At 39.2% G+C, this 11,775-nt stretch overlaps 1 protein-coding gene across 1 annotated transcript in view; it reads right to left on the reverse strand.

Moving 5' to 3' along the window:
* LOC138863210 (replication termination factor 2-like) overlaps positions 1–7,844 on the reverse strand; it is an 8,874-nt gene extending 1,030 nt beyond the window's left edge. The window contains exons 1-2 of the mRNA XM_070127356.1: positions 7,676–7,844; positions 245–845 (exon numbers count right to left, since the gene is read on the reverse strand). Coding sequence (XP_069983457.1) covers positions 245–845; positions 7,676–7,744 — 670 coding nt within the window. The 5' untranslated portion in view covers positions 7,745–7,844. The remainder of the gene's footprint in view (positions 1–244; positions 846–7,675) is intronic.
* Between the last annotated feature and the right edge of the window lie 3,931 nt (positions 7,845–11,775).

Below are 11,775 nucleotides of genomic sequence, written 5' to 3' on the forward strand. Positions count from 1 at the left end.
AACTATTCAATAAATGACTGATATAAACAACTGCCATTAACAATAGCTCTCGAAAGCATATTCGAGAGCTATGTCCTTGGTGAAAGTTGAAAATTCGGGTTAATAAGAGTTAACAGGCCTTTCAGGATTAACCATTCCCTTTCAGCTCTCAAAACTCGTAGACTAGCAACATTCAGGGAAGATCATACTTTATATCAAGGAGCAAGCAAAAATGACAACACCCAATGCTTCTCACTCTACTAACCTTCAGAGGTCTTTGCAGCCTTCTTTCCTTTGCTGGTGTTTGCTGCCTCTTCCTCCTCACCTTCTGCTGACCTCTTGGCTTCTTTCTTTGCCTTCTTGGCAGCCTTGGCAGCCACACGGCGGGACAGCATGCAAGCTTTGACCGCATCTTGCTCTTCTTCTGAAGGGTTGAGTGGTACTACATCCTCATCACTGTATGGCTTGCCGCACTTGTGGCAAACCTCAGACTTGACCTCCTTGAGTGCCCTCTCAGAGAGAACGCAGCCACAGCTCCAAATAAAGGAGAAGCGGTACTTGCCATTCATCTCGAGGGAAGTGACAGGGCAGATGTACTCGGCAGCCTGGTGGTCTGTATAAGCATCACCCTTATTTGCACCTTCCTGCTTGAAGCCAGGATTTGGAGTCAGGTTCAACTCCTTGATGTCCTTCAGGCCCTTAATGTGTGACATGCTGGCATCTGTTGACCTGTCTAAGAGCCTGGTCAGGACCTCTTCTTTGTTGTACAGACGGCCCATTTCACATGCCACAATAGGGGCCTTCAGGCGAGTCTGTGAAGCAGCACAGTGGCGCCATCTGTAGAGACGTTCTGAGTCTTTGTCTTTCTGAAAGAAAAAGTTCAAATATAAGCAAACTATTGACAAATAACTTTTCCAATACATCACTCACAATAATGACACAAAATATGTATATGATGAGAGTGGGTGAGTGAGTATGCGTGCGTGTGTGTATGTGTGTGTGTGTGTGGGGGGGGGGGTGCATGTGTAAATGGAATAACAGAACTATTGGAAATTTAAATGATCTGCAATTCTTAAAACATTTCTTCAATATCTACTGTAATAACATTTACACTAACAACAAAATAACTTTTTCAATTTAGGTAACAATCAAAACTGTTTATATGATATACATCAAAAATAGAGTAATACTCTACTCTAACTTTTCATTTGTTACCAACATATAAGAATCAAGTTATTTTTGACTGCTAGTCAAGACATTATACAGTATTAACAAAATTCATTTTGTGCACAGCATGCTAAACGAAAATATGAAACTTTGGTTAGACAGACCAGTAGCATAGACTATTAGTACTAATGAGTAACCAGAGTTGCCTGATATAGCATTTTGATGTCTCTATCCTTAAATCCGTCTATTATACTATCAACATATTCACCAATGAACATATTAGTATATTTTTTGTGGATGCAGAGGAATGCTCCTAATCAATTAATTTAACATCATGTGTGCCATATTGTTTCTTATCATTGAAGTTTATAGCAGATTGCACTTTTTCAAGATGACACAGAGATTCTTTGGGGTTGTATTTTGCAAATTAATTATCAAAACTAATTGTACTTTCCTTGACATTACTTGGGTGCTCATTTGTATATATCCAAATATTTTTCAATTTCTTATAAGCAACTACTTAAAGTAACATTTCTAGTGAGGGTGCAAAAACAGAAACATAACAAAATTAACCCATAAACTGAACTAGACATCTTAAGAGGCAATGTGAGTAACTGTGCCAGACATCCTAAGACAGATGACAGACATTCTGAGCTGCAAATAAAATTTTTTTGCCAAGCTAGGGTAAAATCCAATGAACCTCAAGTGGCAACATCATCCCTCTCTCTCACTGACACCCTCCCACCTATGCTCTGCTGCCCCCCTCCCCCCACCTTCCACCTTAGCTTCTTCTCCTTGTCCTCATCCTCCTGCTTCTCCTACTACTCTTACTCCTACGTAGTCCTACTCCAACTCCTACTCCTACTCCTACTCCTACTCCTACTCCTACTCCTACTCCTACTCCTACTCCTACTCCTACTCCTACTCTTACTCTTACTCCTTCTTAGATTTTATTTTAAAAAATGAAAACTGTTTACTAAAGTTTTTTTTTTTTTTTTTTTAATATGCACCCTGGAGCAGTCCAGAAATCTTCACTGCATAGTTGCCAGAATAAGGAACCAAATATGGAAGTGGTGCAAAGGCTAATAAACTTTATTTACCAAATCAACTGATTTCATGATTTTGTTGTGATACATACATCATACATACATCATACATACAGGCCATCTCCTTACAAACAACCTGAGTATATAAAGTTACCCTTTTCTCTGATTTTACAAATAAAACAAAAGTATGATATGTTCACCCTTGCCCTTCTATTTCATATTCATTTCCCATTTTCTGTTTAAGTGCATATTCCTCATGTAAACATTGCTAGGTTAAATACAGACCACTTTTAATCTTCAAAAAATGGGAGTGTCTTTACAGAGTAAAAAGAGGAAACAGATATTTTCTCTATATCTATATCATGAGATATATTCTCGTATGAGAATGAATCTGATGATCATTTCCATCGCAGTCAGAGTGGGTTATGTAAGCAACCAACATCCCGGGTGTACAGTGCACAGGCCAGGTGCGCCATGAACACCCATGAGGGGTGATAAGACTCTGTGCCTCCCTTATGTAAAGTTATTTTGTGTAAATTTTTTTAGCCTTTAGGATTGATGGGGTGATCTGCCCCCCCAACATCCCCCAGGAAACATTCTCTTCACCTCAGTATGTACGTCCATACTGTAAAGAATATACCAAATAACCTTTATATCTCAAAACACCAAACTTTCCTTCACTTCTGTCAATTGTCTGGATTGCTTGATTTCTAATCACTTTCTTCCGCATTTGCAGCACTTGATGGGCTCACATATCAAGGTGTGATAGTTACTAAAGTCTACTTCTTCTGCATAACCATTATATTGTTTTTGAAATGACCTGGAATCAACACAAAAATGAAAACAAAACATTTTTCACCAGCACTTTGTCAGGAAATGGCAAGTCCCGCTCTTGAAATTTCAGGTGGTGAACAAGTGTGCAGAAAGTTTTGTACAGAATAGCAGAAATCACTATCAAACATATTTAAGAAGTTTAATAAAAATTAAAGGTGTATAAAATACATGAATTACGAGTAGCAGACATTGAAATTACAAAATAATTGTTTTCACAAGTGCATAGTAATACATGAGCTAGTTGACAGATCCCAGTAATGAGTCATGCAGTCATAATAATATTTTCCTTCCCAATGTCAACATGGCAAGGGACTTAGAAAAAAAATGGGTCAAGTAAGTAAGTAATAATGACAAGAAAATAAATGTGCTAGACATCAAAGGTCATACAGTACTATGGTATTGTATTGTGTTGGGAGGGTTTTTAAAGTTCTTTATTAGAGTTAAAATGTTAAGTTTCGACGGTCATTTATTGTATGATAGTATAGCATTTAAAGGAGTAGGAGGAGAGGGTAGATGGGGGTAGGATAGGTATTGATGAAAAGAGGAAGGGTTAAGGACAATGGATGGTTAGATCAAATGAAGGATATTTATGCATTCGAGGAGAGAATAAATTATCAATTGAAAAGGTGGGGGATTCTGTAAGGATGGCTGACAGGTTGGGGGGTTGGGGAAGAAGGGATATGTGAGGGTAAGTAAGGGTATGGGCTTCGGTAAAGCGAGGGCAGGATATCAGGATATATGAGACAGAGAGAAGGACACTGCATGTAGAGCATAGAGGTAGGCTAGAGGAATGTGACATGAGGTGTGAGTGAGTGCTTCTGGTGTGGCCTATTCGTAGGCGGGCAAGGGCAATTTCCCAACATCTGTTTTGATGGTATGGAGCTGGGTATCCAGCACAAAATTCACTGTTTTCTGTTGTGTAAACATATAGAACAGCTGATCGTCTATCTTATGGGCTATAGGGTTGATAAGGTGTATGGATTGTATGAGTGATATTGAGTTACGTGTGTCAGAGAAGATGGTGAAGGATGAGGAAGAGATGGAAGATATGCATTGTAGAGCAAAGAGGATAGCATATAGTTCTGCTGTAAGGACGCTCGATTCAGGTGGAAGAGGAAAGCTGTATGTCTGAAAGGGAAAGACTATAGCAAAACCAGCACCTGAGCTGGATTTAGACCCATCAGTATAGATATGAGTGCTAGAGGAGTGACTAGAGATATGAGCAAGGAAATGTGTGAGAAGGATAGAAGGTGGAATGTTTGACTTTGGTAGATCAGGGAAAATAGAGGAGCAATTACAAGAGACTGGTACTAGCCAGGGAGGGAAAGTTTGGGTAGAAAGAGGAAGAATTCGGAGATGAGGAAAGGATGAATGGGAAAGAAGAGTGTCCATACGAACAGGGAAAGGGACAGGTAAATGTGGAGAGGAAGAGAAGATACGAAGCAGAGGTTGAGAGACAGTTAGTTTGGAGAGTGAAAATTGGTGGAAGCAAGCATAGTTTCTTAGGGACAGAAGAGCACTACATCTAGAGAGGGATGGCAGTCCTGACTCAACTTATAGGCTCTCAACTGGAGAGGATCGGAAAGCTCCTAGGGCTAAGCGGAGACCGCAATGGTGGATAGGATCAAGGAGAGAGAGAAGAGAGGCAGAGGCAGAAGAATATGTGGCAACTATAGTCAAAGGTGGAGAGGATTAAAGTAATATGGAGATGAAGGAGTGTTTTGCAGTCTGATCCCCAGGATAGGTGGGAGAGGGTTTGTAATAGTCGGAGGTGATGGCAAGCTTTTTCTTTAATAGAAAGGACATGATCCCGCCAAGATAACTTGGAGTCAAAAATAACTCCAAGAAACTGGCCAGAAGATCAGGATTGGATGGGGGTATTATAAAGGAGGAGTGGAGGTTGGGAGCCTATTCGTGAACGAGAGAAAAGGATGGAGAAGGTTTTAGAGGTAGAGAAACAAAAGCCATGGTTGTTAGCCCATGAAGAGATTGATGTTATTGACGACTGGATAAGTTGATGGAGAACTTTTATGGAATGGTCAGAGGTGAAGATGGCTAGATCATCTACATACAGTGATGAACGGATTTTTGATGGTAAAGCAGATACTAATCCATTTACAGCTATGAGGAACTGTGTGGTGCTCAGTACACTGCCTTGTAGGACACCTTCAAATTGAGGAAAACAGGGGGAAGTGGAAGAAGCAAATCTGACACGGAAGGTACGATTAGAGAGGAAGGATTTTATAAATACACCCACGTATTACGTGGAGATATAGCTGTGGTAGTATATGGTGCTGCCAAATAGTATCATATGCTTTTTCAAGATCATAAAAGATAACTAACACTGACTTGCAGCATGCAAATGCTGAAGTGATTATTGTTTCTGCATAGGCTAGTGGGTCAGCTGTGCTTTTGCCATGATGAAATCTGAATTGATTTGGTAAAATGATTTTGTGGTATTCTAGGTACCACATAATCTGAAATTTATCATTCATTCCATTAATTTAAATAGGCAGCTTGTAAGGGCTATGGGGTGGTAGTCTTGGGGAAGAGTACCTGTTTTGTTAGATTTCAGGAAAGGTAATACTATGGCTTCTCTCCAGTGGGGAGGAAAGTTTTCAGTCATCCATATGTTATTGAATATTAAAAGAAGGAAAGATAAGGAAGTACGAGAAAGGTGTCTTAGAACACGGTAATGTATACCGTCTGGGCCTTCATGGGTGTTGCGGTATGACTGAAGTGCATTATAGATCTCAGAAGAAGAAAAGGGTGCATTATAAGGTTCTGTAGATGGTAGGAGGAGGGGTCGGAAAACCATCAAAATCAAATTCAGATAGGCAATTTGATGAAGGGACAAGCCTTAATGCCTCTATTAAGGGTAAAGAATCTTCATTACTGGCCATGGTGAAGCTGAATAAACTGGGGAAAAGAAATAGTCTACCCCTTAGGGTCCTCATAAAGGTTAAGGGCTAAGTAATAAACCAAGGGAATACCGTGCCCATGGCTCCCGGAGGCCGTTTGTGACTGACACAAAGCCAGCCTTTCATCCTTTCAGCACGGCTCTCACTCCTAAGGAATGGGATAGAAGAAGGGAGTAAAGAAGATACGGAAGAGGAAAGAAGAGAAAAAAGGACCAAGCAAAATTAGTTGAGACAAGGGCTGAGGCCCAAGGTAGGGGTAATCCTCTACATTGGGTCTCAGTCCCCGTCTCCTAAGCCCTCCCATGACAACAACAAGCTAGGTTTTGGGAGGATCTTGCCATACATAACGAGGTTAATAGAATGTTTCCCAGAGGGTGTTAGGGGGCAGATCCCCAGATCAACCTGCCCCCCGGCAGCGCCCAAAGAGCATACCTTGTCATGGCAAATTAAATTGTTAGATTAGGTTGGTTTATTGGTCAGTTCATTTTTGGGGATTTTGAACGTGTGAATTTCCATAGATTTTACCAAAAGGTGGGCTGGATTACCGTAGTTTAGTTCAATTTTGTCGCATCGGCACGTAGACTAAAAAATGGCGGTTAACTCTATAAAATTTCATTGGCCAATTTTAGGTTATTATTTTTTATGCTGGTTTATGCTAATCTAAGCCTGTTTTACCCAGAAATTTCCCTGATATCCTTCATGGTTTCCCCTGCTATCAAGACTATCAAATCAAGATCGTCAATGGAGAAATAGTACTCAATCTTATTGATTAACTCGCAGAAGAAACAACACCAAGAACCGATGAAATCATTGGATTTCCTGCAGAGGTGCATCATCATAGGTATCAATTACCCATATTTGTTTTTAAGGTATATCTAAATCTAATAACCACGCTAAGATTGGAAAAATAAAAGGGTACTGTCATAAAGATATGTAAAAAATTCACAAACTCATATATGATATGATCTGCACGGGCAAAGAATAACGTCAGAATTTTTAAAAATATGTCTTGACCTCAATTACCACTTTTAATGACAGGCTCTTAACAAGTTCCTAACCCAGCTTTTAAGGGTTAATGACCCTGGTCATTCTTTCTTCCTCGGGTGTAAGAAATGGAACAGCATTTGTATCCCATGTGTGACTGTGGTTTTGGGGATTTTTTTTCACAATGATGATACAGAAGGATTAATTACACTGTGCCAAGAGTAAAATCTAATTTTGACAAATTTAACCCAGTAGCAACAGACCATTTGTAAGCCGACAATCATGGTTTCTGGGTGATATCAAAATTGGCATGCGGGCCAGTCTGGGAACCGGCCCGCCTGCCACTCACCACGGGCAACAAAATCAGAGCACAAGCTCCAATCTAGCGTTGCAACGGTGGGACAGCCGGCAATGTTTATTTTTCCGAGTATCATATATGTATGACACCCGTCACAAGTGTCACGGTAACTTCCAATCAGACGTTAAGAAAATGACATTACTTCCTCCTTACTGGGGTCAGAGAGCAGAGCTCCCAATACAGAAATACGACAATTGGGAGGTGGTTAGGGGGGCAGAGCCTCCAGGTTAGGGTGTTCTTAGGTTCCTTCGGCGATCTTTATGATGGATTGTGTTTATTTTATTCACTCGCTTGTTCGTTCGCACATCGCGAACAACTTTCATGACTAAATGACACGACCTCTTAGTCTTATTCTCCTTTCTTTAAAACTCACGCCACTACCGTACCTGTTCTGGCTTTTTCTTAGTCTTGACCAACTCGTCTCTTCGAGGGATTGTTCCTCCATCACATCCCATGGTCTCTGCTCTCGGTACAAAATAATAAACCAAGATCTCCTAACGTTTCCTGAAAGTATTGTATGTAAACAAAAATCAGCTGACTCGCGCATGCGCAGCTCAATACAATATCGCCATCTGTCGACAAGATATACAACTAGTGGCAAATTATCTAAATTTTTATTATTCTTAACATTATTGATGTCACAATTATCATTATCATCAGTATTGTTATCATTAATAGGATGTTTTCAACATCATCATTACTATTATCATCATTCATCATCATTATTAATTGTTATCATTATTTCTATTATCATTATCATTATTATAACTTGTTGTTATTGTTATTATTATCATCATCATCATCATCATATTCATATTCATCATCATCATCATCATCATCATTCTTCTTATTATTATTATTGTTATTATTATTATTATCATTATTATTATTATTATTATTATTATTATTATTATTATTATTATTATTATTATTATTATTATTATTATTATTATTATTATTATTATTGTCATTATCATTATTATCATTATCATTATTATTATTATCATTATTATTATCATTACTATTATAATCATCAATATTATATGCAAGATATGCAACTAATGGCAAATTATCTAAATAATTTTTATTATTCTTAACATTATTACTGTCATAACTATCATTATCATTATTATTGTTATCATTGATATTATGTTTTCAACATTATCATTACTATTATCATCATTCATCATTATTAATTATCTTTATTTATATCATTATTATATCTATTATTATTATCATTATCATAATTGTTGTTGCTATCATTATCATTCTTTTTATCATTATTATTATTATTATTATCATTATTATTATTATTTATATTATAACTATTGTTATTATTAATACTATTATATTATTATTATTGTTATTATTGTTATCATTATTATTATTATTATTACTATTTTCATTATTATTATTATTATTATTATTATTATTATTATTGTTATTATCATTACTATTAATATTATCGTTGTTGTTGTTCTTATGATCATTATCATTATTATTGTTATCATCATTGTCGTTATTTTTATCACTATCATTATTATAATTATTATTATTATTATTTATATCATTATCATTATTATTATTATCATTATTATTATCATTATTACTAATGGTTAATGGTTAAAATAAATGTGCTAGACATCTAAGGTCATATAGCATTATAGGAAGGTATAGTAAAGGGGGATGTCAGGTGATAGTTGCTATGCGTCAACTATCTAGAGTAGTATTGAAAGGTTGAAGATGAGGGAAAAGGTTATGGTGGTTTAGGTAAGGGAGTTAGATCAGGTGAAGGATATTTATGCGTCTGAGGAAGGAGAACAGGTTGTCAAGGCAGAGGCTGTGGGATTCTGTAAGGATGCCTGATATGTTGGGAGGTCGGTGAAGGGAGGATAGGTGTGGAAAGGCAGAGGTACGTGCTGTATTAAAGCGTGGACAGGACAAGAAAATGTGTGGAACTGAAAGAGGGACATTACATAGGGGACATAGGGGCGGGTCAGAGCGTGACATTTAGATAGGCGTGTGTTAGGCGAGTGTGGCCAATACGTAAGCGTGCGAGGGCCGTCTCCCAATGTCTGTTCCTGTGAAATGGAGCTGACCAAGAGGAGATTGATGGTTTTACAGTATGTATTTTATTGTTGTGGAGTCTTGACTAGAAAGATTGCCATCGGGTATACAAGAAGGTTTTAAAGTGGGGGTAATAATCCGTAGCTGGAAAATGTGAGAAGCGTAGTTGAGGTGATGTGGACATAGCGGTATAGCGTGCAAGAGTATCTGCCTGTTCATTGCCAGGGTTTCCAACATAGTTGAGTACCCAGCAAAATCGGACAGATTTGTGACGTGTGGATAGATAGAACAACCAATTCTGGATCTTATAGACAAGGGGATTGATCGAGTGCATAGACTTTATGAGGGTTAAAGAGTTACGGGAGTCAGTAAAAATAGTGAAAGAGGGTGATGGGGATAAGTATATGCGTCTTAAGGCAAAAACGAGTGCATGCAGTTCTGTAGTAAGGACACTAGATTCAGGAGGGAGGGTGTATTTGAAAGTGCGATTTGGGAAGGTTACTGCGAATCCAGCTCCTGAGATGGATTTGGAACCGTCAGTGTAAACATGAATGCTGGAGGAATGAATGGAGACATGGTCAAGGAAATGTGTGAGAAGGATAGAGGGGGGAATGTCTGATTTTGGCGGGTCAGGGAAAACTGAGGAGCAAATACAGGGGTTGGGTATAAGTCATGGAGGAATGGAATGGACAGAAAGTGGGAGAGGTCGGAGGTGAGGAAAGGGGGAATGGGAGAGGAGGGTATCCATGCGTACGGGGAAAGGAGTAGGTAAACGTGGAGAAGAGATAAAGGTAAGAAGCAAGGATTGTGGAATAGTTAGTTTGGTAAGGGGAAGTTGGTGAAATCGAGCATAGCATCGGAGAGAGAGAAGGGCTCGACGTCGAGAGAGGGATGGCATGCCAGATTCAGTATACAGGCTCTCAACTGGAGAGGCGCCTAGGGCTAAGCGGAGACCGCTGTGGTGGATTGTATCAAGGTGAGCTAGCACGGAGGTTGAGGCAGAGGAGTAGAAATGGCATCCATAATCTAGAGTGGAGAGGATCAAGGTAACATGAAGATGGAGGAGAGTTTTGCGATCTGAGCCCCAGGAGATGTGGGAAAGAGTTTGTAAGATTCGGAGGCGGCGTTGAGCTTTTTCTTTGATGTACAAGATAAGGTCTCGCCAGGATAGTTTGGAGTCAAATATAACACCTAGGAATTTGCCAAAAGAACGGTATTGGAGTGGAGCGTTATATAAGAAGAGTGGGGTTTTGGGGACCGTACGTGAGCGAGATTTGGAGGTAGAGAAGCGAAAGCCATGGTTAGTGGCCCAAGTAGTTACTGATGTTATTGCAGACTGAAGGAATTGACAGAGATCTGGTATGGATGTGCCAAATGCATAGATTGTTAAGTTATCAACATATAGTGATGCCCGGGCTCCTGGTGGTAGGACTGAGACTATGGCATTTACAGCAAGAAGGAATAAAGTGGTACTAAACACACTTCCTTGTGGGACGCCTTCGAACTGAGAAAAGGATGATGACGTGGAAGAGGCAATTTTGACCTGGAAAGTACGTTTAGAAAGGAAAGATTTTATGAAAACGCCCATGTCTCCACGTAAACCTAGGGAGGACAATTGTTGGAGGTACCGCCATGTGGTATCATATGTTTTTTTTTTTTTCTAGATCAAAGAATATGGCTAATACGGATTCATGGCGTGCAAATGAAGATGTAATATATGTCATGAAATGGTTAAGTGAGTCTGCTGTACTTCAGGCACGTCGGAAACCAAACTGGGAAGGGGAAAGATTATGAGATTCAATATACCACATTAAGCGGAAGTTAACCATTCGTTCTAGTATTTTTCACAAGCAGCTAGTTAGAACAATGGGGCTGTAATCTTGGGGTAGAGTACCTGATTTATTGGGTTTTAAGAAAGGCAGGATAAGAGCATCTCGCCAATGAGAAGGAAAATTTCCTGACGTCCATATGTGGTTGAAAATAGTTAAAAGAGAGGATACAGAGGAAGATGGGAGGTGTCGGTGCATACGAAAGTGAATACCATCAGGGCCTTCATAAGCGTTGCGGCACGACTGTAATGCAGCGTTGAGTTCAGAAGAAAAAAAAGCATTATAGGACTCATCAGAGGATAGGGTGAATGTAATAGGGATGCGTTCCTTGATGGCTTTAATGGAAGAAAAGTGTGGGGAAAGGTGAGAGCCACTACTGACCTGGCTGAAATAGTTGATCAGTTCATTAGCTACTTCGGCAGGCTCAGAGATGAGAGTATCTCGAATATGGAGGACGGGTGCAGGGTGGGGGGGATGTTTGCCTAATGATTCATGGATCCGTCGCCAAACAGCTGAAATAGATGTAGATGTAATTGAGGAAACATAATTTTGCCAGCTATTTGTTGTACTGTTTCTGATTGTACGGCGAA

This window comes from Penaeus vannamei, chromosome 11 (genome assembly GCF_042767895.1).
Source record: "Penaeus vannamei isolate JL-2024 chromosome 11, ASM4276789v1, whole genome shotgun sequence".
Classification (NCBI taxonomy): domain Eukaryota; kingdom Metazoa; phylum Arthropoda; class Malacostraca; order Decapoda; family Penaeidae; genus Penaeus; species Penaeus vannamei.